This window comes from Loxodonta africana, chromosome 11 (genome assembly GCF_030014295.1).
Source record: "Loxodonta africana isolate mLoxAfr1 chromosome 11, mLoxAfr1.hap2, whole genome shotgun sequence".
In the NCBI taxonomy this organism is placed as follows: Eukaryota; Metazoa; Chordata; class Mammalia; order Proboscidea; family Elephantidae; genus Loxodonta; species Loxodonta africana.
The window spans coordinates 14,330,655-14,356,278 of NC_087352.1; the positions used below are offsets into that span (position 1 = coordinate 14,330,655).

A 25,624-nucleotide genomic window follows, 5' to 3' on the forward strand; every position below is an offset into this window, starting at 1 on the left:
TTGAATACATAGACCAATTTAGGGAGTATTACCATAATAATGTAGAGGGTCAGCGAAAAAGAGGAAGATGCTCCATGAGATGGATTGACTCGGTGGCCGCAACGATGGGCTGAATTGAAGCATAACAAGGATCGTGGGATGGCACAGGACCCGGCAGTGTTCCCTTCCGTTGTACATAGGGGTTGCTGTGAGTTGAAACTGATTTGACGGCACCTAACAATGAGGATACCATATTAAAATTAAATCTTCTGATCCGTGAAAATGGGATATCCGTTCATTTAGGTCCTCTTTAATTTCTTTGTACAATGTTTTGTAGTTTTCTGTGTACAAGTCTTCAACTTGTTTTGTTAAGTTTATTCCTAAATAATAATATCCTTTTTGATTCTACTGCAAATGGAATTGTTTTCTTAAATTTCATTCTGTAATGTTTGTCGCTGGTATAGAAGTACAATCGATTTTTTTATCTTGATAGCTTGTAGCCTGTAACCTTGCTGAATTCATTTAGTAGGTTTAATAGTTTTTTTTTTTCCTGTGGATTCCTCAGGATTTTCTATGTCCAAGATCATGTCATCTGTGAATAGAGATAGTATTACATCTTCCTTTCCAGTTCAGATGTCTTTTATTTCTTTTTCCTTCCTTAATTGCTCTGGCTAGAACCTCCAGTACAGTGTTCAATAGAAGTGGTGAGAGCCAACATCCTTGTCCTGTTCCTGATTGTAGAGAGAAAACACCCAGTCTTTCACTGTTAAGTATGATCTTAACCAAAAAACCAAACCCATTGCCATGGACTCACTTCTGAGTAGAACTGCCCCATAGGGTTTTCAAGGCCATGATCTTTACGGAAGCAGACTGCCACAACTTCCTCCTGCGAAGCAGCTCTTGAGTTTGAACTGCCGACCTTTCAGTTAGCCGCTGAGCGCTTAAGCACTGCGCCACCAGGGTCAGCTATAATGTTAGCTGTGAGTTTGTCGTGGACACCCTTCGTGAGGTTCAGGAAGTGTCCTTCTCTTCCTAGTTTGTTGAATGTTAAAAAAAACCCGTGTTACCATGAAAGTATGTTGGATTTTGTCAAATGCTTTGTTTGTATCTGTTAAGGTGATCATACAGTTGTTGTTAGGTGCCGTCGAGTCGGTTCCGACTCATAGCGACTCTATGCACAACAGAACAAAACGCTGCCCGGTCCTGAGCCATCCTCATAATTGTTGTAATGCTTGAGCTCATTGGTGCAGCCACTGTGTCAGTCCACCTCGTTGAAGGTCTTCCTATTTTCCGCTGACCCTGTACTCTGCCAAGCATGATGTCCTTCTCCAGGGACTGATCCCTCCTGACAACATATCCAAAGTATGTAAGACGCTGTCTTGCCATCCTTGCTTCTAAGGAGCATTCTAGTTGTCCTTCTTCTAAGGCATATTTGTTCGTTCTTTTGGCAGTCCATGGTATATTCAATATTCTTTGCCAACACCGCAATTCAAAGCCGTCCGTTCTTCTTCGGTCTTCCTTATTCATTGTATCCAGCTTTCACGTGCATATGATGCGATTGAGAATACCATGGCTTGGGTCAGGCTCACCTTAGTCTTCAAGATGACATCTTTTTCAACACTTTAAAGAGGCCCTTTGCAGCAGATTTGCCTAATGCAATGTGTCTTTTGATTTCTTGACTGCTACTTCCATGGCTGTTGATTGTGGATCCAAGTAAAATGAAATCCTTGACAACTTCATTCTTCTTCTTGTTTATCATGATGTTGTTCATTGGTCCAGTTGTGAGGATTTTTGTTTTTTTTTATGTTGAGGTGTAATCCATACTGAAGGCTGTGGTCTTTGATCTTCATTAGTAAGTGCTTCAAGTCCTCTTCACTTTCAGCAAGCAAGGTTGTATCTGCATAACACAGGTTGTTAATGAGTCTTCCTCCAGCCCTGATGCCCCGTTCTTCTTCATGTAGTCCAGCTTCTCATACTATTTGCTCGGTGTACAGATTGAATAGGTATGGTGAAAGAATACAACCCTGACACACACCTTTCCTGACTTTAAACCACTCAGTATCCCCTTGTTCTGTTTGAACAACTGTCTCTTGATCTATGTAAAGGTTCCTCATGAGCACAATGAAATGTTCTGGAATTCCCATGAATCTTCGCAATGTTATCCATAATTTGTTATGATCCACACAGTCAAATGTCTTTGCATAGTCAATAAAACACAGATAAACATCCTTCTGGTATTCTCTGCTTTCAGCCAGGATCCGTCTGACATCAGCAATGATATCCCTGGTTCTACTTCCTCTTCTGAAACCGGCCTGAATTTCTGGCAGTCCCGTCAATATATTGCTGCAGCTGTTTTTGAATGATCTTCATCAAAATTTTGCTTGGTGTGATACTAATGATATTGTTCTATAATTTCCATATTCAGTTGGATCAACTTTCTTGGGAATAGGCATAAATATGGATCTCTTCCTGTCGGTTGGCCAGGAAGCTGTCTTCCATATTTCTTGGCATGGACGAGTGAGCACCTCCAGCGCTGCATCTGTTTGTTGAAACATCTCAATTGATATTCCATCACTTCCTGGAGCCTTGTTTTTCTCCAGTGCCTTCAGAGCAGCTTGGACTTCTTCCTTCAGTACCATCGGTTCCTGATCATATGCCACCTCTTGAAATGGTTGAACATTGACTAATTCTTTTTGGTATAATGACTCTGTGTATTCCTTCCATCTTCTTTTGATGCTGCTCGCATCATTTAATATTTTCCCCTTGGAATCCTTCACTATTGCAACTCGAGGCTTGAATGTTTTTTTTAGTTCCTTCACCTTGAGAAACGCTGAGCATGTTCTTCCCTTTTGGTTTTCCATCTCCAGCTCTTTGCACATGTCATTGTAATACTTTACTTTGTCTTTTCAAGCCGCCCTTTGAAATCTCGTGTTCAGTTCTTTTACTTCATCCATTCTTCCTTTTGCTTTAGCTGCTTGACATTCGAGAGCAAGTTTCAGAGTCTACTCTGACATCCATCTTGGTCTTTTTTTTCTTTCCTGTCTTTTCAGTGACCTCTTGCTTTCTTCATGGATGGTATCCTTGATGTCATTCCACAGTTCGCCTGGTCTTCAGTCATTAGTGTTCAGTGCATCAAATCTGCTCTTCAAATGGTCTCTAAATTCAGGTGGGATATACTCAAGGTCATATTTTGGCTCTCGTGGACTTGCTCTGATTTTCTTCAGTTTCAGCTTGAACTTGCATACGAGCAATTGACGGTCTGTTCCACAGTCGGCCCCCTGGCCTTGTTCTGACTGATGATATTGAGCTTTTCCATCGTCTCTTTCCAAAGATGTAGTCAGTTTGATTTCTGTGTGTTCCATTTGACATGGTATGTGTGTATAGTTGCTGTTCATGTTGGTGAAAGAAGGTATTTGCAGTGAAGAAGTCGTTGGTCTTGCAAAATTCTATCATTCGATCTCCGGCATTGTTTCTGTCACCAAGGCCATATTTTCGAACTGCTGATCCTTCTTTGTTTCCAACTTTCCCATTCCAATCACCAGTAATTATCAATGCATCTTGATCGCATGTTCGATCAATTTCAGACTGCAGCAGCTGATAAAAATCTTCTGTTTCTTCATCTTTGGCCTTAGTGGTTGGTGCATAAATTTGAATAGTAGTTGTGTTAACTGGCCTTCCTTGTAGGCGTATGGATATTATCCAATCACTGACAGCTTTGTACTTAAGGATAGATCTTGAAATGTTCTTTTTGATGATGAGTACAAGGCCATTCCTCTTCAAGTTGTCATTCCCAGCACAGTAGACTATACAATTGTCCGGTTCAAAATGGCCGATACCAGTCCATTTCAGCTCACTAAGCCTAGGATATCGATGTTTATGCATTCCATTTCATTTTTGATGATTTCCAGTTTTCCTAGATTCATACTTCGTACATTCCAGGTTCTGATTATTAATGGATGTTTTCAGCTCTTTCTTCTCATTTTGAGTCGTGCCACATCAGCAAATGAAGGTCTCGAAAGCTTTTCCATCCACGTCATTAAGGTTGACTCTACTTTGAGGAGGCAACTCTCTCCCAGTCATCTTTTGAGTGCCTTCCAACCTGGGGGGCTCATCTTCCAGCCCTATGTTAGACAATGTTCTGCTGCTATTCATAAGGTTTTCACTGGCTAATGCTTTTCAGAAATAGACTGCCAGGTCCTTCTTCCTACTGTCTTAGTCTGGAAGCTCATCTGAAACCTTTCCTCCATGGGTGACCCTGCTGGTATCTGAGTACCGGTGGCATGGCTTCCAGCATCACAGCAACACGCAAGCCCCCACAGTACAACAAACTGACAGACGGATGGGGGGATCCTAGAGTTATGATCCTTTATTAACATGGTTTATTACATTGATGAGTTTTCATACGTTAAACCAACCTTGCATTCCTGGCATAAATCCCACTTAGTCATGGTGTGTAATCTGTTTTTTTTGTTGTTGTTGTTGAGAATATACACAGCAGAACATACACCAGTTCGACAGCTTTTTCATGTATAATTTAGTGACGTTGATTACGTTCTTCGAGTTGTACAACCATTCTTTTACCCTCCATCTCTGAGTTATTCCTCTGCCATAAACATTGATGCACTGCCCCCGTTTCCTGTCTCATCTTTCAAGTTGCTGTTGTCAGTTCGGTCCCATATAGATAGTTCTTAAAAGAGCATAATGCTCAAGGCGGACATTCTTTAGTAGTTAAGCTAAACTATGTTTGGTTTTAAGAAGATTTCTGGGGACATTTTTGGTTTAAGGTTTAAAGTTTACCTCAGGGGTGTATAATCCCTTTTATATGTTGCTGGTTCAGTTTGGTAAATTTTTTTGAGGTGATGTACTTTTAACAGGAGAAAAAAATATAGGTGTATTTTTATTTAAAGGAAATATTCTCAGAGTTGATTATCATGAATAGTAGCATTCTGAGTGATTGGTTTTTCTTCGGTACAGTCTTCTGTGTTCTGAAGGCCTGTAATGGACCTTTCCAAGCAGGAGGAGACATTAGCACTGTGGTTTAACAGAACGGGTGTGCTGGTCTTGGCCAGGGTATGAGGGACTTGAAATGGATACAGCCTTTCTGGAAGGCATTTTGGCAATAAGTTTCAAAACCCAACAATTCTGTATTTAGGAGCCTCAAGGAGTAATTGAACACCTATGCCAAAATGTGTGATTGCTGTGTTGAACAGCTTAAATATCCATCAGTAAGTTACAAAGCCAAATGAATAATGGCTTGATAGTACAGGTGGTCCCCAGGACAAACCATACTTTCAGCCATTCTTTTTTGGGGGGTGGAGCTTACATAATGTTTATAACTGGAGGAGTAGGAAGCGCAGATGTTGAAGCTATAAGTTTGTATGTAATGTTTCCAACCCCCAAAGACAAAGATTGGATTTATAAAGATACAGGCAATAATAATGAAAACTTAAAAAAAAGGGGGGGTGGCATTCGGCCCTCAGTCAGGGACTACCTCTGCAGTGAAACCTGTGAGAGCCGGAACTCAGTAGGACTGCCTTGTTTTTCTGGGTTTCACAAGTTTTCTGCGCTCTATTAGTAGAAAATATTTCCGTTTTTCCGCCTTACAAATGATCCAGCTTTCTCAGGTTTTACTGTATTTGCCTTTAAAATGATAATTTGCACTTTTAAAAGCATGTGGAAGGCTGTGTACCACACTGGGAAGAATGGAGATGATCTCCTGATGGTCACATTCCTTAGGGAAGCCTTCCCTATAGCTGGTCTGTGTCCCTGTTCACAACTTTGTGTGCAGGGGTGGGAGCCTGTGGAGCACACCTCCTGGGGAAGCAGTGGAGGAATGTGTTTGCTCACAGGGTGGTGATTTGGAGCAGCAGGTGACAGTCTCTGCTAAAGTCTGTCCCCTGGATGCTCCAGGCTGGCCCAGAAGGGCTGCTTTCTGTGTGGGTAGCCAAGAGTATTCTGTCCCCGTGCTTCCATTTCAAGCCCCAAATTTCCCAGGCCTCCTGCATGTTAACACAGGCCTCCTCCCTGATGTTTGTCTGGGAGTAGCAGATAGAGCCCCTGCCCATTATGGGTGAGAAGAGAATTGCGAGAATGTGACCGGGGCATTGAAACATCTGATATTTGTAGGGCCTTATTTTTAGGAAGCACAGATATAGTCTTAACTTAAACTTAAAAACAGAAAGAAAGTGTTATGAAAGAATTCCTGCTTTCCAAAGTTCAAAGGTCTTTCCCAACCACTCACTAACCCCGGATCAGATTTCTTTTCCATGCCCAAACGCCAGCATTAGCATTGTTCTCTAGATTGACTCCTCCCAGTAGCACTTAGGGCCCTCTCCTGAACTTTCCCAGATGTCATTGGGATGCCTGTCCCTGGGGCTCCATCTCACTCATCTTTTTTTGCAGGTACTGCTTCTCCGAGATGGCCCCTGTGTGCGCCGTGGTTGGCGGGATCTTGGCACAGGAAATTGTGAAGGTAAAACGCCACTGTGGAGCAGAAGAGAGTTGACGCACCACAGCGTGACTCATCAGTGGGCCAAACGGAGAACTGAGGGCTGTCCTAGGAAGCTGACCTGCCTCATCCTTGTTTCATACCCTGCCCTTTTCTTCCCTGCCTTCTCTCCCCCAATGCACCCCTCCTATTCTTGCCATCCCATCCAGGTGGCCATTCAGCAGATGACCTAAGCATGGACTGCTCTCTGCTGAGCTCAGAGCTGGACATGTTGCTTGCAAGGGTCTGTCTACTGTCCCCTGACTATATATTTATCTGGTACTAATTGTATCTGCCAGGGATTGTGCTTCTCATAGCCTATGAAATAGGAATGGTCATGATCTCTATTTAAGAGGAAGGAACTGAGACCCAGAGAAGGAACTCCAGAACTTGTGCTCTTAAACACGACTTTGTCCCGTTTCGCTCCATCCATCACACTGGCATCAAGCCCCTCTCGTTCTAGTCCGTGCACATAGGTGTATGTAGAGATGAGCATAGTCAGTGTCTGTGGGGCACATGCTCTGTGCCAGAGGCCCCACAAGGCCCTGTATGGGGGCAGCCCCATGACCCCGCCAGGCAAGTGCTTTTGTCCCTCTCAGAAGGGAAGTATCTCATGCGGAGTCCCCTAACAAATAACTGGCACAGCCTTTTGAATCTCTTCCACACCATTAGGGTTGCTAAAACTATAGCATGCTCACAAATATATTTTCTTTGGGAACTTTGTTACTTGTGCAAAGGTGTTAAATTTGCCTTTTGCAGGGCCTTGGCTACATTAGTGGATTTGTAGTCACGGTTCGTCTTTGACGTTCATGGGGCCAAGTTGGGCCTCATTAAATGGTTTCCATGTTAAAATATTTACATGTTAAGAAAATGTGGAGTCTCAGCTTTCACCACATTGTCTTCAGGTGTGTAAATTTGCTCTAGAGACACTTGACTGAATTTAATAGTCCCACCCTCTTCTTGAGGCTCCTGTTTTCTCTCCTGACCCTTCTCTCTGGACCAACTTCTCCATTCCCCACATCTGCACTGCTCCTCTGTCCTAAGCAGTAGGCACTCACCAGAGAAGTGGGGGAAAGAAGGTGTGCGACGGCCAGGACTTTCTCTCTCTCAGGCCTTCATTGTAACCCAGAGTGAAGTAGAGATGCTATTTGTAGGCCCAACCCAAGACATGGGCAGTGGCTACCCAGAGCACTATGCTGAGAAGGATTCTGAGGCTACCTGTAGACAGACTCAGCAGGAAAGACTGCAGCAATGCACAGGCCATAAGGGGGGAATGGGAACCTATGTATTTTTGTAGTTTGTGGTGACAGCAGCAATAATAATGGGATAACATTTATTGAAAGCCCATTATGTCCCAGACAATGTTGTTGGCATGGATTAACTCATATATCATGAGGTGGGAACTACTGTGATCCCTAATTTATGAAGGAGGAGCTGAGTGGCAGAGAAGTGAAATGGATTGCCCAAGCTGATAAGTGCCAGAGCCAGGATTTGAACCCAGGCAGTCTGGTTGCTGAGCCTGTGTTCTTCACCACTTGGCTGTTCTGTCTCAGGTGCCGCCCCTAGATGGCACTCCATTCAAAGACGCTCTGCAGAGGCCTTGGGGCCACTGTCCTTGAACCTCTGCTCCATACTCCTGCTAAGAAGCTGCTCCTTGAGTTGTTCGTGTGAAATGGAGATTAGGGGTTGAGACAGGTGCCCTTTACCCCGTTATTTGCAGTGGTTCTCTGCATCTCAGTCCTCACCCCTCACATAGCCCCCTCCTTCCTGCTGCTGGGGACAGCTGCTGCCAGCGTCTTGTTTCTGTTTATCCCAGACAGTCCGAAGACTCTGCATTCTTGGTTGCTGGGTGTGTTTGGAATCTCTCTCCCTCTGCCCCCATCATGCTTAGGAAGCACTTTACCTTTTGCCCCGTGTTCACCCCGTGTCCTGCTCTCTTGTCCCCACCACTACCCCTTACTTAACTGCAATCCAGCCTGCAGCCAGCTGGCCATAGGGCCCCTCATTCGGAGGGCCTAGCCCTTTCCCTGCTGTCCTGAGGGGCCTCTGACCACCTCTGAGGAGGACACATTAGGAGACAGAGGACAGGCCTACCAGTCTGTTCCCTGGAGTCATCCTTGTGTCCTCCCTTTCTTATGCCCTTGCAGACACTACATCCTACATCCATGTCCCCTGTCAAGTGTGCCTCCTTTGTCTAAATCGTCTTTCCCTTCCATCTGTCCCCACTGCCCTCAGCAGTTCCCTACAGACTCCATGCTCTTTAACTTCTATCATCTCCTGGGACTTGTGGTCTAAGAGTTCTAGCTGTGGGTCTTGGGCCCTTCCACTAGACTGGGTACTTGGAATCCCCAGATATTGGTAAGAAGCCCCATTAGTAATAGCAAACAAAAAAAACCAAACCCGTTGCCATCCAGTTGATGCCAACTCATAGCAACATTATAGGACAGAGTGGAACTGCCCCATAGGGTTTCCAAGGAGCAACTAGTGGATTCGAACTGCCGATCTTTTGGTTATCAGCCAAACGCTTAACCACTGCACCACCACGGCTCCTAAGTAACAGCAGCTGCTGTCTATTGAGCATTTACCATGTGCCAGGCACATTACAAGCCTCATAGCATTTCATTCCTACCAAGAAGTAGCAGGCAGGTGCTACACAGTCATTTTGGATGGGAGCTCAGAGAGGCACACCTCTAAGTCCCACAGCTAGGAGGTGGCCGAGCCAGCACTGGACATCCATGCCCTGAGAACCAGCTAGCATGTCTTCTCCAGCCTAGTCTCCCTGCTGTGAGGCTCTGCCCTCTGCCCCGCCTCAGGGGCTTCCTGTGCCTGAGGAGTGTGGGCGCCATCCTGTCACTGTGGTCAGGCCCTTCCACATACCCCACCCAGCCCTGGCCTCACTCTCTGCCCTGCCTGCAGGCAGCTGCCCACCTAAACCTGTAGCTTGGCCCAGCCCCTCCGGCCCCTCTGGCCCCTTCCTGTCTACCTTGGTCTGGAATGGCTTGTGCTGCCTGATACCTCGCCTGCCTGACACCATCATTCATCCTGTCATTGTGTTTCATCTGCCCAAACAGATGTAAGCTCAAGGACCCTGTACATACCGTCAGTGTCCAACTGATAGTGATTATTAAATATAAATGTAATCATACAGGGGAGCCCTGGTGGCACAGTGCTCAAGAGCTCAGCTGCTAACCCTAACCAAAAGATCGGCCGTTTGAATCCACCAGCCACTCCTTGGAAGCCCTTTGGGGAAGTTCTACTCTGTCCTATAGGGTTGCTATGAGTTGGAATCAACTCAGTGGCAATGGGTGGGTTTTTTTTTTTTTTTTTTTAATTATGTAGGTTATATACAAATAATAGTAATATATAGTTACTGAGCATTCACTCTGCCATGCAGTGTGCTAAATTCATTACAGGCCAGGTCTCATTTCCTCCTCACGAGCTTATAGGCAGAATCTGTAATACCTGGCACAGAGTAGATGCTCAGTAAGTTTTCCTCAGCTACACAGATAAATCACCACTCGAGGTGTAGGTATAATTATCCCGTTTTACAGATGAGGAAACTCCATGCTCAGTTCGTGGAGAAGTTAAGGTGTCTAGGGCACGTCCATGAGCTTATAAATAAGGTCCGTCCTTAAGAATGACAGGCGTGGTGCTCCCTGGAATCATAGACCCGACCCAGCCGTGTGCCTCAGGGAGGTTGTCTCTCGGTGGTACCTCCTGGTGGCGTTTCAGCCCTCTTTGAAAATTTGCTGACATCTCTGAACCCTTCGCCAGAAACGTGCAGGTACAGACATGACTCAGCATGTCATTTCAGGGAGTCTGGCCCCGTCTCTAGAAGGCCTCTGTCCTTCTGTTGACCACTCCTAGGACCTCTGGGTTCTGGGGCTGTCCCATGGGAAGCAAGTGAGCCCCAGCCACATCAGTGTGTGTCTCCAGTTCACGCAGTCACCTGATCCCCTCAGGTGATGAAGGTGGCAGCCCAGGATCGATGAAACTAATGGCTGCCTTTATCAGTTGAATAGTCATAAATAGTTATCACTGCCATTTGCCAAGCAGTGCTGCTCTGTGCTGGGCATTGTTTTAGATACTTGAAGTACATCATCTGTTTTAATCCCCCAGGATCATGCATTAATTATTCTCATTTAACATGGGAAAAGTTTGGGGGGGTTAAAATGATCTGCCCAAGGACCCATAGCTGGGAAGGGACAGAGCACAGAGTTGTGACAACCAAAAATGTCTCCAGACATGGTCAGATACCCCCTGGGTGGGAGGCAGAATTGCCCCTGGTTAAGAACCACTGCCCTACACTGCTTTTAGAAGACTTTTTCCCCCTCATTTTATCCCTTTTAAAGCACTTGCCTGACCCTTCCTCTCGGTTTTCTCACCAGGCCCTGTCTCAGAGGGACCCTCCTCACAACAACTTCTTCTTCTTTGATGGCATAAAGGGGAGTGGGATTGTGGAGTGCCTTGGCCCCAAGTGAACCGAAGAGTTGGAGGCCCCAAGATGCTGACCTGCAGCACGCCCAGAGATACTCCCTTCCTCCTGCCCCCACAAAGGCATCTCAAGATGGGGAAATGAAGTGATTGACCAGTACACACGACTTCCTGGGAGCGGGAGAGTGTGCAGATGTACGGCTTCCGCTCCCCAGCAGCTGCTGAACAACGGGCTGGGGACTGGCTGTTCCCATTCCAGTGCTGTTGGGCCTGTGTGCCAGCCCCGGGCCTGCCAGCTCCCCTGAGTGGTGATCACCTCAAAGCACCCCTCTGACACGTCCCCACCTGGTGCCGTCATGGCTTCACCAGCCCTCTGGGGCCTCGGCGGAGATACCTGCGAGGAACCAGCACGCCTTGTCGCTTAGGAGCCTCTTACCATCTTCTTGGCCTTATTCCCCGCATGATGTCATACAGCGAGGAGTGTGACTTTAGGTGGGGAATAAGGCCCAGGCCCGAATAAATGTCAGTGGAACCAAAGTTCCAAATTCAGACAGGTGCCTTTAGAGAGGAAAAAACAGGCCCAGCGGAATGTCTTTCTTCCAAAGTTTGATATCACAAAAAACAACAGGTGCCATCTGCTGTGCTGGTCTTGAGTTTTCGTTTAGGATTAGTGGAGTTCAGCCTGGGCTTCGGAAGAGGGAAATGTTACTAAGCCCCTGGATACCTTACCAGGGGGGACCTTCTGAGTGGAATATTAGTGGAAGAACAGCTTGTTTAAAATGGCCTGTTTGTGGGCCCACCCCTGGAGAGGCACGTTCCCTGGGGCTGAGCTGGAACACAGAGCTGCCCTTTTAACACAGCCCCATAACTGAGGCAGGCGGGCCTGCAGGAGGCGGGCATTTAATTAAGTGGTTGTCTGTCCTTCATTTACTCTGAAATGTAGCTGTTGGTGTTTCACATGTTTTCTCTACTTTCCCTGGTTCTTTAAAAAGGAATGATAGTAGAAATAAAATTTTGGTTTTGGATTTTTTGTTGTTGTATTTCTTTCACATTAGAAAGTGGATCTGACAGGGAGTGACCCTCCTGGTTGACCGTTAGACCTGAAGAAACACTAGTGAATGCCCTGACAGGACTGGGAGGTTTCCTCCCCTCGGTCACCATTCCTGCCTCCACTCTGCAGGATAATGCAGCAGGAGTAAGACTGCAAATTCTAGAGGGAGGAGAAGCTTCGGGTTCCAATTGTCTCTTCGATAAGTCAGATAATAGTGGCTGTTCTCAGTGGCAAGAATTACAATAATCATGAAAAAGGGGTAAGACAAGTGATATTGATTCTACCATCTGTTTTATTTAGATTCTCTGTGCCAGGCATTGCTCAGAGGAAAAGTGGGTGATGGTCCCATTTTAAAGTTGGTGACACTGCAGTAACCAGCCCCAAGTCCCACAGCTGGTGGGGGTCAGGCTTTAATTGGAGCCCATGTTTCTCTTGCTTGGCAGTCTGTACTCATTCCCAGACACCTCCCACTCTTGTGTTTCTCCTTGATGTCAAGTTGTGTGAGGGGTGGATTTGCAGCCCCTTGCCTATTTCAGTCCTGCTATGTGAGGTGAAAAGGAGCTAGTCTTCTCAGGTGATGAGATTATCCCCCCACCACCACCACCCCGCTTCCGCCTGGATGAAGATGGGGCTGTCATTCAGGCATTTCTGGAGGGGGAGGTCCCTTCCTGGACCCTGTTAATGGAGAACCTATGGCGCCAAGGTCAGCAGTTTTATTGCCCCTTGAATCTCACCCCAGGTTTGAAATTTTGAGCTTACTGCCTCCCTTCTTTTTGCAGTGTGGGACCTTGGTCACAAGGGGGAGCAGGTGGGTCTGAATGGATAAAGAGATTGTCATTGTCAAATCTTCCCTAAAGCCTTTCAAACTTTTCCAACTTGTACCTCTAATAAGGAGCCCGGGTGGTGCAGTAGTTAAGTGCTTGGAAGCTAACTGAAAGGTCAGTGGTTTGAACCCAGCAGTGGCTCCACTGGAGGAAAGACTTGGCAGTCTGCTTCTGTAAAGATTACAGTTTAGGAAACCCTCTGGGCCAGTTCTACTCTGTCACATAGAGTCACTCTGAGTCAAAATAAGGAGTCTTGGTGACAAAGTGGTTAAACGCTCGGCCGCTAACAGAAAGGTCAGAGGTTCAAACCCACCAGCTGTTCCGTGAGAGAAACGTGGTAGTCAGCTTCCATAAAGATTACAGCTTTGTAAACCCCACGGGACAGTTCTACTCTGTCCTATAGGGCCTCTATGAATCGGAATCAACTTGTCGGCAGTGGGTTTGGGTGTTTGGATACCTCTAATAGCAAGGATTGAGTCATCTGGACCAGATACCTCAGGAACCAGGGGAGGGGTGGAGCTGGAAGCTGCCAGCCCAAGGCAAGAAATACCTTTATTTTTCAGATTTCATATTGTTCCCCTATAGTACATGCTCCTGTTACAAAAATGGGTTTCCCCAAGTCTCCAAGAAGCTGCACACTGCTAACCCTGTGACGTACTTCCAGGAGGTATATAGCCCATTCAAGGAGGATGTAATCCATGAAGGTAACAAATACGTTTGGTTGACCCACTTTGAGTTGCTGGGGTTACAAATGAAAGAAAAGGCGCTGCCAGGTTTCTCACCCTATACCACACTTCTGTTGTCCCCAATATGTGTAAGAACTAAACAGTTAACGTGCTGAATGCATAACACCCTTAGAGCCTCAGAACTTTCTAGTAAAATAGCTTCCACTCTAATACGTGCAGTGGAAACCCTTTTGTTTTTCGTCTAATACATGTACAATGTAAAGAAAACACTATGAAAAGTTCTCAGGCTCCTCGCAGCGCCACACTCTATGGTTTCCCTTTGCAGTGCGGACTTTTGCCAGTTTCTTGCGTGTTCTTTAAATTGTTTTATTGTGAAAACAACTATATAGATTTTTATATATATGACTGCTAACCAAAAGGTCTGCAGTTCAGATCCACCAGCCGCTTCTTGGAAACCGTGTGGGGCAGTTCTGGTCTGTCCTATAGGTTCGCTGTGAGTCGGAATCAACGGCAGCAGGTTATGGGTATATATAAAGCAAAACGTTTGCCAGTTCTACATTTTTTACAGGTACAACGCAGCGACACTGATTTTGTTCATCGTGTACAACCATCACCACTATCCGTTTCCAAATTAGTTCACCAGCATAACAGAAACTCAGTGCCCCTAAGCACTGACTCCCCCTCCGCCCTCCTTCCTGCCCTAGCAGCCACTAATAAACTTTGCTCTCTATACGTTTGCCTATTTCATGTAAGTGGGATCATACGTTATTTGTCCTTTTGTGACATTTCACGAGCATCATGTTTTCAAGATTCATCTGTGTCGTAGCATCTATCAGGACTTCATTTCTTTTTATGCATGGGTAATACATGTGTGTACCACATTTCTTCATTTGTTGACGAACAAGTTTTGGCTCTTGTGAACAGTGCAGCAGTGAACACTGGTGTACACGTACTGCTGGTGTTCTTGCTTTCAGGTCTCTTGGGTATACACCGAGGAGTGGAATTGCTGGGTCGTATGGCAACTATGGAATCCCTTGTGGCATAGTGGTTAAGTGCTACGGCTGCCAACCAAAAGGTCGGCAGTTCAGATCCACGAGGCGCTCCTTGAAAACGCTGTGGAGCAGTTCTATTCTGTCCTATAGGGTCGCTATGAGAATCGACTCGACAGCAATGGTGTTTTTTTTTTTTTAATAGTAACTATGTTTAACTTTTTGAGGAACCCCCAAACTTTTCCACAGCAGCTGTACCATTTTGCATTCCCATCAGCAGTGGATGAGGGTTTCAATTTCTCCACATCCTCGCCAACATAGATTTTTTTTTTTTTTTATGGCATTCTAGTGGGGGCGGGGGGAGTGGTATCTCAGTGTGGTATGGCATTTCCCCTGGAAAAAGACATCATGCTTGGTAAGGTAGAGGGTCAGTGAAAAAGAGGAAGATCCTCAACAAGATAGACACAGTGGCTCCAACAATGGGCTCAAACATAGCAATGATTGTGAGGATGGTGCAGGACCTGACTTTTTTGTTCATGGGGTCGCTATGAGTCAGAGCCGACTTGATGGCACCGGACAACAACTAGAATAAATTGTTCGTTATTTTGGAAAAATATTCAGTGTTCTATTTTGTAGTGTAAAAATATAAAAAATTTTAAAAAGTCTCTGTGGACCTATATGGTCACCAGATTTCTACGTGATACGTGAACTGGTGTACACAGTATTAACTAAATATACTGTGAATCGTTAAGGATGTGTTTTTATACTCCTTAGAGCAATACTGGAGCAGTGGTGGTTAGGTAGTAAAGTCCTCACCTTCCGTGTGGGAGACGCCAGTTCGATTCCTGGCCAAGGCATCTCACGCACAGCCACCGCCCGTCTGGTCAGTGGAGGCTTGTGTGTTGCTATGACGCTGAACAGGTTTCAGTGGAGCTTCCGGACCTACAGGTACTAGAAAGAAAGGCCTGGCTATCTATGTCTGAAAATCAGCCAATGAAAACCCTATGAATCACAATGGTCTAATCTGCAACTGATCATGGGGATGGTACAGGACCAGGCAGCATTTTATTCCAGTCTCCATAAGTCGGGTCCAAGCAATAGTGGCTGCCAGCAGAGCAATAGAAAAAAATGTTGAGAGAGAGTTAAATCACCAAAAGATTGATTTAAATGGACTTCTGAAAGTTTTTCAAATAATCCAAGAGAAAGTAGGAAAGGGAGAACAGAGGAACAAAAAACAGACAGAACAGGGCAAACAGAACACACATAGTAAAATGGTAGACCTAAGCCCAACCATACCAGTTATTCCATGAGATGTTTCTGGAGAGAGGCGGTGGTTGATCGCGAGGGCAGGTAGCATCCTCTACCAAGGAGCCAATGTGCACCCAAGTGAGGACTAAGCAGATCTTTGTGTGGCCCCTTCTGTGGGGCCCTGCTTGGAAATATTTACTCATGAAAAAAGCTACAGAGAATAGTGTACAAACCCCATATACCCAACTTCTTTTTACCACTTGTTCACTTTGCTCACCATTTGTGTTTATTTATCTCGATACAGTTCACTGCTGTGTATTACTCCGGAAGTGTGGCAGAGTTGATCAGGCTTTACTTACCCTTTGATGGCTGTTGGGCACTTAGGTGGCTGGCTCTGTGCAGTGGCAACATCACCACCTGGGACCTTCCCATGCACAGCTCCCACCTTCTAAAGGAGACGCCCAGAAAGGCAAATGCTGGTGTCAAGTATGTACATCTTCAGCTTGACAGGGGGTTTGCCGGATTCTTGTCCAAAGTGGCGGTTCCTTTTTCCTGTGCCCTGGTATTCTAGAAGTAAGTCCCTACGTTTTGCAAATGGTTTGTGCTCATTTATTAATCTAAAGGTTGGCAGTTTGAACCCCACCTACAGGCTCGGCGGAAGAAAAGTCCTGGCAATCTGCTGCCGTAAAGATGGCAGCCAAGGAAACCCCACGGAGCAGTTCTACTCAACACCTGGGGTGGCCATGAGTGAGAATCAACTTGACAGCAAAGAGTTTGGTTTTTGGTTTCTAGAAGGGTCTTTTTCCCTGAGCGTCCCCATTTCCCTGAGGGTGGAACTGACAGAGCTGGACACCCTCCTGTGCCCTGTGGACTTCCCCCCACCCTAAAGACAGGGCCACAGAAGGAGACTCTCAGTGGATGGTGCCAGGCCTCACCCAGGCCACGCGGCGGGGAAGGCGGGCAGAAAGAACATCCACTGTTCCAATCTGATTTTATTGAAAAGGAAACATACAAAAATCATGTACAAAAAAAATTAACCAAACATGTACAGAAAATTCATTCCGGTATCTACAGTAGCGCATATACAGTATTTTACAGGCTGGGCCACCCCTCCCCGCTCCCAGACTCCTCCCTCTTCCAAGACCCCCCCTCCCTGACTTCCCATCCTCCCCCCCAGCGCCTCGCCTGGGGACTAAGGCTGGGGCGGCTTCCACCGAGATATCCCACCCCCCAAATGAATGCCAGTGGTCACACGTGCTCTCTCTAAACCTATGAATGGGGTCGATGGGGGGAGAGGGGTGGTCATGGGCAGAGCACAGGATTCACAGTCTGGGCCCCTCCTGGCCACCCCTGATGAAGGTGAGGCAGGCACGCCCACCACCTGCCGCTGGCTCAGGGAAGATGGCCAGGCGCTGGGCCGGGGCTGTCCAACACACCCCACTCTCTGGCTCCAGGAGGCTAGTGATCATGTTTGGCTCATTTGCTCTTCACAGGCCCCCTCCCTGGGAGGAGGGGGGGAAGCACCAGGGGCCTAAGGCCAGGCCCAAAGTGAAGGAACACTGCGGGGGAAACCCCCAGTGTCACCCCTGCAGCTGGAATGGGCAGCCAGCACCAGCAGCCTTTCCTGAGATGGTGGTGGGCAGTAGAGGCAGGCGGCACGATCCCCACCCCCTTGGTCACCGCTGCCTTCCCTTCAGATGCAGAGTCCAGCAGCCCACCCTCCCTGGCACCTCGGCCAGGGAACCAGGAGTCCACATCTCTGTCAGTGCCCCCCTGTGGCTGTCCTGGCCGCCCCGGGGCAGGCAGGGCCAGTAGTCCAGTATGCTACATGGTGCAGAAAAAGTCCCCCACGCTGGCCAGGGCATCAGGAGGTGGGAGGAGCCTGCCCCCCCAAGTCCTCAACGTCCACCAGGCGGGTGCAGGCACCTAATTGGGCTCCATCTCGGGGGCGCCATGGTCCCTTGGTAAGGGCAGTAGTCCCATGATGAGATTGTACAGGACCCTCCAGGGCGAGGGACGGTGCCGGTGCTGCTCCTCCTGTCTCTGAGGAGAGAGAGAGGAGAAATGAGTGGGCTGGGGTCCCAGGGCGAGGGTGTGTGGGTGCCCAGGTCTGAGGGCAGCCGAAGGTAGAGTAGCAGGGCCAGCTCGCCTAGGAGATGTTATGTGTGTGAACTACACCTTCGGCCAGCCCTCTGAGTAGGTACTATTATTGTTATTAACCAGTAACCAGTTGCAAAGGAGCCCTGGTGGCACAATGGTTAACTGTTCAGCTGCTAACTGAAAGGTCACAGGGTTCGAATCCATCCGGGGGCTTCATGGTAGAAAGGCCTGGCAATCTTCTCTAGTAAAGATTACAGCCTAGAAAACCCTATGGGGCAATTCTACTCTGTCATAGGGGGTCACTGTGAGTTAAAATCGATTCAACAGCACCTAACAACAACCAGCTGCCAACGAGTAGACTCTGACTCATGGTGACACCATGTGTGCCACTGTGCTCCGTAGGGTTTTTGATGGCTGATCTTTCAGAAGCAGATCACCAGGCCTTTCTTCCAAGGCACCTCTGGGTGTGTTCAAAACTAGCGCTAACCTTTCAGGTAGCAGCCCAGTGTTTAGCCCTTTGAGTCACTCAGCCATGAACAACTCTATGGAGCACAGTTCTGCTCTGGCACACTTGGGGTTGCCATGAGTTGGAATCGACTTGAAGGCAACTAACAACAACCCCTTATACTGAGCATGTAAGTAGGCCCTGTGATATGCAGGATGTGCCTAATCTCATCCTCATAGGACACAGAGGGAAGCAGAAACTCATTTTACAGATGAGAACGTGAAGGTCAGATAAGTGATTCTTAGGGAAACTCAGGGCAGGAGGAATCAAAGCCTGCCTTCTCAACACCCCCCACTAACTCTTTTGGCCAGGACAAGGTGGCAAAGGGGCATGTCAGATTGGCATAAATTAAAAAGCTTGCCACCATCACTCTGCTGAAAGTGCCACCTGCCACAGACACCTTGGAGAACAAGCTGGCAATCACCTAGTAAAACTGAAGGTGCCAAGACCCAACCACCCAGATATCTACCCTGGAGACACTCAACCATGGGCACAGCAGGAGATGTGCCTTGTTTGGAAGAGTCAAAAAAACAAACACCTAAAAATTTAAAAGGAAACAAAGAAATACCCTAAATATCCACTAATGAGAAAAAGAGTAAGTGCACTATATATACATATTGATACAGCAGAATACTACTTCGCAGTGAAAATGAATGCCTTGAAGAAGTATAATATTGAGGGAAGAAAAGTGTGGAGAGGGACACATACTCCATCATCTAAACCAGCTGCCAGCAAGTCTACCTCATGGCAACCCCATGTGTGTTAGCGTAGAACTGTGCTCCAGAGGGCTCTCCGTTGCTGATTTTTTAGAAGTAGGTCACCAGGCCCTTCTTCCAAGGCACCTCTGGATGGACTCGAACCTCCAACATTTCAGTTAGCTGCCGAGTGCGTTAGCCCTTTGTACCACCCAGGGACTCCCTATATGATCTACGTGGTCGTTGGGTGCCACTGAGTCTATTTCAACTCATAGCAATCCTATATGACAGAATAGAACTACCTCATAGGGTTTTCTAAGCTGTAATCTGGATAGGGGCAGACCGCCAGGTCTTTCTCCGTGAAGCCGCTGATGAATTTGAACCGCCCATCTTTCAGGTAGTAGCCCAGGGCTTAACCATGTCGCCACCATGATCTACAGGAGGGTAAAAGTGCCCACAAGCCTAGGCAGTGTTTCTGGGCTGGTAAATGCCTAGTAAAAAAATAAGCCCCTGATAGGGACTGAGATCCCCCAACTTTAGAGGCTTTCTCTGGAAGGAGGGAGGGGAAAGGATCGGGGAGGTGAACACGGCGCTTCATGACATACCGTTTGCGTGTATGTATTTTAATCAATGATCTGTACCTTATGTATGATAATTAGCATTTCTATAGTCCAGTTTTTAGTTACCACTCATCTTTTTAAAACTCTCTTTTCATTCTTTAAGACCCCGTGAATTAAATGGGAACCTGAAGCACTCAGCAACTGCATCTTGATTAATTTTTGTTTGTATTTCCTTGTTGTAAAAATATATACATTTGCCAATTCTCTTTTTTCTTTTTAATAAGCAAGCGGTACGGGTGTAATGTTCGGATTAGATAGATCTGGGTGGTGTGCGACCTGTTTTGTTGTAAAAAGAGGCCGCGTTGTGTTTTCGGGGGGTTTGGGGGAGGGGCGGGGCGCGCTCCCGGGGGCGGGGCTCCCCGCCGCCCCGCCCTCCGCCCGGGAAACAGGGTGGCGCTGCGAGCCCGGGAGGCTCGGGCGCGGCCGCGCGCCGCTGCTGACTCACCGGCTATAAATAGCCCGGGATATATGAGCCGCGCTCGCGCTCAGCGCCGCCCCAGTCTCCGCTGCCGCAGCGCTCCGGCGGCCCGGCTACCCTGGCCTTGCCCGGCCCTGCCAGCGCGGCCCACCGACGGCTCGGCGGCCACGCCACCTACCCGCCCCCCCGACCTGCCTGTCCCCGCCGCGACCCCGCCGCGCACGGCAGCAGCTGCTGCACATCTGGCGGGGCCGCCTGCAGCCCTGCCCCCCTCCCGCCCCCGGCGGGAAGTCCCACCTGCCGTCTACCCCTCCCCCAGACTCACCCGCCGCTCGTACAGCGCGTTGAGGTCGTCCGCCATCCGCCGCAGCTGGGCCCCGATCTCTCGGGCCCATTGCTCCTCCTCTCCCCGGACCCCCGGGGCCGCCTGCGTTGGGCCGCCCGCCAGGGCCCCCGGGGCGCTGGGCACCGGCGACTCCAGGTGCTGCTCCGCCGGCGAGAGTGAGGGCTGAGGACCTGAGAGAGGACGAGGGGCGAGGTCAGCACCCACCTACCCTCCTGGCCCCGAGGTGTCCCTAAGGATCCGGGAGTCCCGGTGGCCAGCCCGGCTGCTCCCTTTTCCAACCGCCTGATTTCTCCTCTGCTCCCCGCCTCATTTCTAGCGATTCCTCTTTCCCCTCTTAGAGGCGGACTTCTCGGCTCCTACTCCTCAGGCACCAGAAAGCAAGCAGAGGTCCTGAGGAGGCCTCTCTGGGGTCAGCTGTCTGACCAGCCACCTCCCCACGACCTGGGTCAGTTTGGAAGTCCTTCCTCTTATTTAAGTACTTTTACTCCACAAGGGGGTCAAATTTTGCCTGCCCCATTTGACAGATAGGGAAAACTGAGGCCCACCCTAAGGTCACACAGAGGATACAGCGACTGACCCCACCCCGAGTCATAAGCCTCAGGTCTCCTGCCCTCTCGGGTCCAACCACAGTGAAGCCACACCCCCGGATGTGGCTGGAGCCTGGAGACCAGAAGGCCAGACTGTGGCCAACGCTGAGGACGGTCCTGGGGGGCTGGGATACTGGCCGTGTCTTTCTTCCCGCCCCCCCGTCTGAGTTTCTCGTACTTTTCCTCTGTCTCACGGGTCCTGGCGAAGGTTTCCCCCTTAAGGTCTAAAACCAGGGCCTCAGTTTCTCCATCTAAGACTTAAGTCTCGATATTGGAACTCCCCTCCCCCACGGCCAGGACCGAGGCAGGGAAGTTTTCTCTCATCCCTCTGGGCTTGCGGAAACCTGGACAATCTTTTCCCCGCCACTGTGTGTCTGTGTGCGTGTGTGTTGTCTCCACAGGGATGAGGCTCCCCGGACATCACAGGGTTAACGGCCCATCAGGCAGGGGACCTTTAACCCTTCCCTCCCCACAACTCACCCCCGCCCCGAGGGGAATTTCCCAACACAATTGCCCCTCCCCCTCTCCTTCCTCCTACGGAACCTGCCCGGCCGGGCTAAAGATATGCAAATAAAGGCAAATGGCCACCCTCGCCCCCTCCTCAAAGTCCAGAGGGGCCTGTCCTCCCACTCGGCCCACCCTCTCTCCAACTGCAGTCCCCGAGGGGATCAGGGGACCCAGACTGGAGGAGGGGGCTGGGAAACAGCTGTTGTCCGAGGCCCGGAAGGGGCCGTGGCCTGCAACTCGAGGACTGCAGTCAGATTCCAGGAGGGACTTCCCACTAGGCCTCTCCCCCACCCCCGCCTCCCACTCCTTCTTCCTGCTTCTTGCAACACAAAGACCACACTGGCCACACCCTCCCCGTGGCCCGGCTCTCCGCACCCCCAATTCGCTCCCACTTTTAGAGTTCCTTGGGGTCTCTCTTCCTGGCTCTCAACATCTCGGGCGTGGGGCTGGCACTCACCGTCCGGGCGCGGGCCCCGCGGCCGGCTGCGGGGACCCCCTGGCCAGCGGGGGCCCCCCAGGGCGGCGGTGACTGCGGGCGGGGCGGCGGGGGCGCAGAGGTAGGCGGCGGGCAGCAGGGCGGGGGCAGCGGGCAGGCCGGGCTCGCAGAGGCCACAGGACACGGCCGAGGGCACCAGGCTGCCGAGTGGGAAGGGGCGCGGGCTCTCGCGGGCCAGACCCTCTACGGGCTCGGGGGAGCTGCCCTCCTGGCGTGCGCGGGCCATGGCGCTCCCTGGGGCCTGCGGGACACGGGGGAGGGGCAGGTCAGCGGGGATGTGTAGGGGTACAGGGCCCCACAATACACACATACGACCCGGGAGTAACACGACGATGAGCACACATGGGATGGGGCAGGGGAGCGCCCACAGCACACACTGGGCTCACACCGGACATCTATCCAGCCAAGGCCGACACAGCGCAGGGGCTGAACAGCCAACCTGTGCACATGGTGATGGATATGGATACACATGGGGGGAGGGAGGCACAGGATGGCTCTCGCAGCAAGTACAAGGGTTCACACAAAACCTAAATGGAAGGGCCTGTCAGGAGTGTGTGTGTATGTATGTGAGGGTGGGTGCGTGCGTTGTCACAGCTCCCAACACAAACCCACCTAACCTAAGATTGACACAGGATACAGGCTGGTTTGGGTAACTTCTGAAACATAGGGATGGACACACATGGAGGGCACTCCCACACAACACCCACAGGGATTCTCACAGAACCCAGATGGAGAGGACTGTGGGGTGTGTATATGTGGAGGGGAGGGGGTGATGGGCACACAACACACACACAAGGACTCACCCAGGAGTGGCCAGCGTGGCCTCCCATCCCACCTCCCATTTGCACACAGACATTGAGATGGCCCCAATATCAGACAGAAGGACACTCACACACACACCCTGACCAAAATCTAGACATACACACAGGCCTACACAAGGGCCACACACACAGTGCAGGGTAGCTAGCACAACCCCCTTAATCCCACACACTGTTGATAAGCCCAGAGACACATACACACACATACACAGTGTAACCATCACAGACTGAGAGAAACACACACAAATAGGCACTGCCACAATTCTCAGACATACACTCAAGAGACAAGATCTACACCTCCCAGGACTGAACTGCACACACATCAACCCAAAACAGACAGCCACAGCCACAGACAGACCAACACAACCAGTACACACCTACTCAGCACCAACTCTGAGACGCCAAGACACACACGGACACATGTTATCAGACCCAGATGTAGACCCACACATGCCAGCAACCACACACAGACACACCAGCATAAGAGCAGACATCAGCCCACCTCCCTCCCTCCCACCCTGAGACACTCTCACCAACTGTCAGGCCCCGGCACACTAGCACACACACACAGGCAAACACACACACAGAGGCAAACGCAGTTAACTAATCCTGCACGGCCCCAGCAGCACACACCTAAAGCCGTGACAGAAACACTGATCTCACGTGACAGACATAAACACTACACACACGCAGCCCACATGACACACATGAGCCAGCCCATCAGAGAGACAAGCCCTTCAGACTCAGCCCGCACACACACATACACACACACAGCCCGATCTGAGAAGCAGGCAGCAATACCCACTGACTACATAGACCCCGCAGAGCCTGTCTCCAGTTCCCAGATGCCAATGCTAGACACACTGACAAAACACAGACCGAGTGAGACAACTCCTTACCATGCACACACACACATACACACACACGCAGGACTCACACAGGCACCTGGACAGAAAACAAACACTGGCATTCAGCAGACGCAGGATCATAAACTAAACGCTCAGCAGAGACACATGCCCTGAAGATACACGCAGAGAGACGGCCACCAATAGATAATACTATACGGCCACCAATAGATAATACTATACGGGCAAGACACACAAGCACACCGAGACAACACGGGCAGATACGTATAAGCACACAAACTCACTCAAGCTACACACGCAAGCACAAATGGACACAGCCCCACACACAGGCAAAACACATGTTCAAACTCACCCAGAGTACACTCAGGCAACACACACACACAACAACCACACATGCGAGCAACACGGATGGAATCACCCACAGGCAAGACTCACAGAGAACACACACACACATAGGTAGAATCACATATAAACAGGGCACCCACCCCACAGGCATAGCAGGGCCAGACACAGGACACACACGCAGGGACATACACACACACACACACACACACACACCCTCCAACATTCCCCTGGACTGACACCACCATTCCCCGCAGAGCCCAACACAAACTCGGAGCCAGACGCACGCACACACCCAGGCGAGACACCTGCAGCTCCACAACCCCGCACACGCGCGCTCCCACGGCGGTCCCAGACGCCCCTCGGCTGTCACCGCCCCTCCCACCCCGCCGCCTCCACGTGCGCCTGCCCCGCCCGCCAGCCGAGTGCGGGGCCAATAACTGGCTGTTGCTGGGGCGCAGCCCCCGCCCGCAGGAGCCGCAGACTCGGCGGCCCACGAGCCGCCCCCTGCCACCGCCCCCAGCGGGCACGCGCCCGGGGTGTGGCCACCCCTCCTCGCCGACCCCCCTCCGCCCCTCCGGTACTGCGGGGGCCGGGGCACCCCGGGTCAACTCTCTTCCCCGGGGCCGCACTGGCCGCCAGGGGGCGCTGCTGAGCCGGCACCCCATTGTTTGTAAACAAACCCGCCAGACCGCTGAGGCACCTGCGTTCCCGAACCAGGCGCCGGGTCCCTTCGTGCTTCCGGCTCAGCGACCCCCGCCCAAAGTGCCCCGTGGGGGGTGGGCAGGAGGCAGGCACGGCGTGGGGCTGCGGCGCGCCCCCACCGCTCTCGGAGTGCACTCCCGCCACCTCCTCCAGGGAGCCCACCCGGCCTGGCCCACGGCCGCCAGCGGGGACTCGAGGTGCGCACACTCACCCCGGGGGCATGAACACGCCGGAGGGGATGGTGGTGTGTGGCGGGCGGCTTCCTTCAGGAGGGCGCGCCCGCTAGCGCCGCTCGATGCGGCGGCTGCTGCTGCTGTCGCTCTGCTGCTCTAACTGCAGTGGCTGCTGCTGTTTCAGTGGCTACTGCTACTGCTGCTCGGGCCGCGGGCGCGTCCGCGATGTGGCCGCCGCCGCTGATCTCGCTGCCGCCGCGCCGCTGGGCGCCCGCTCGCATGTGGCTTGCGCGGGGTCTGTCCTCCCGCCGGCTCCAGGCTCGCTCGGGGGCCGCCCCGCCCCGCCTCGCCCGCCCCGCCCCCGCCCCGCCCACAGGGTCCCACGCCCCGCCCCCGCGTGACGCCACGGCCCCGCCCCGCCGCCCCCACCCACCCGCTGCCGCCGCGGGCAAGTTGAGACTTGCAGGCGCGCGCCGCGCCCCCTCCGTGCAGGGGGTTTCCCTGCGGCGGGGGCGGGGCCGGGCCAGGCCCGGGGCAGGGGAGGGTTGGGCCGCGCGGATGGGGACCGGGACGGCCGGCCCAACACACATACTGACACACTGACACACTGACTGGGTCCCACAGACATACACCCAAAAAAGTCCACACAGGCCCAGCGACGGGCGCTCCTGGGTACACAAAGTCACATGCTGACAGGGCCATGGGGACACACAGACTCAGACACCCGGCCACAGCCGCATGAATACAC

The 25,624-nt window shown here is 50.6% G+C and overlaps 2 protein-coding genes across 4 annotated transcripts in view; one reads left to right on the forward strand and one right to left on the reverse strand.

Moving 5' to 3' along the window:
* Positions 1 to 10,967, forward strand: part of SAE1 (SUMO1 activating enzyme subunit 1) — an 85,359-nt gene extending 74,392 nt beyond the window's left edge. For both annotated transcript variants that reach the window (XM_064293887.1, XM_003406724.4), the window contains 2 exons: positions 6,382 to 6,451; positions 10,855 to 10,967. In XM_064293887.1, the coding sequence (XP_064149957.1) occupies positions 6,382 to 6,451; positions 10,855 to 10,947 (163 nt within the window). In that variant the 3' untranslated portion in view covers positions 10,948 to 10,967. The remainder of the gene's footprint in view (positions 1 to 6,381; positions 6,452 to 10,854) is intronic.
* On the reverse strand, positions 488 to 25,155 carry BBC3 (BCL2 binding component 3). Of its 2 annotated transcripts, XM_064293892.1 has the most exons (4): positions 24,915 to 25,155; positions 21,934 to 22,213; positions 20,362 to 20,552; positions 488 to 17,741 (listed from the first exon to the last, which is right to left on the reverse strand). In XM_064293892.1, exons 2-4 carry the CDS (start codon positions 22,196 to 22,198, stop codon positions 17,625 to 17,627), a joined length of 573 nt encoding a protein of 190 aa, XP_064149962.1. In that variant the 5' UTR covers positions 22,199 to 22,213; positions 24,915 to 25,155; the 3' UTR covers positions 488 to 17,624. The 2 variants fall into 2 exon arrangements, with proteins under 2 accessions (XP_064149962.1, XP_064149961.1); XM_064293891.1 differs by lacking the exon at positions 24,915 to 25,155 and having other exon boundaries at positions 21,934 to 24,369.
* Positions 25,156 to 25,624: the final 469 nt, after the last annotated feature.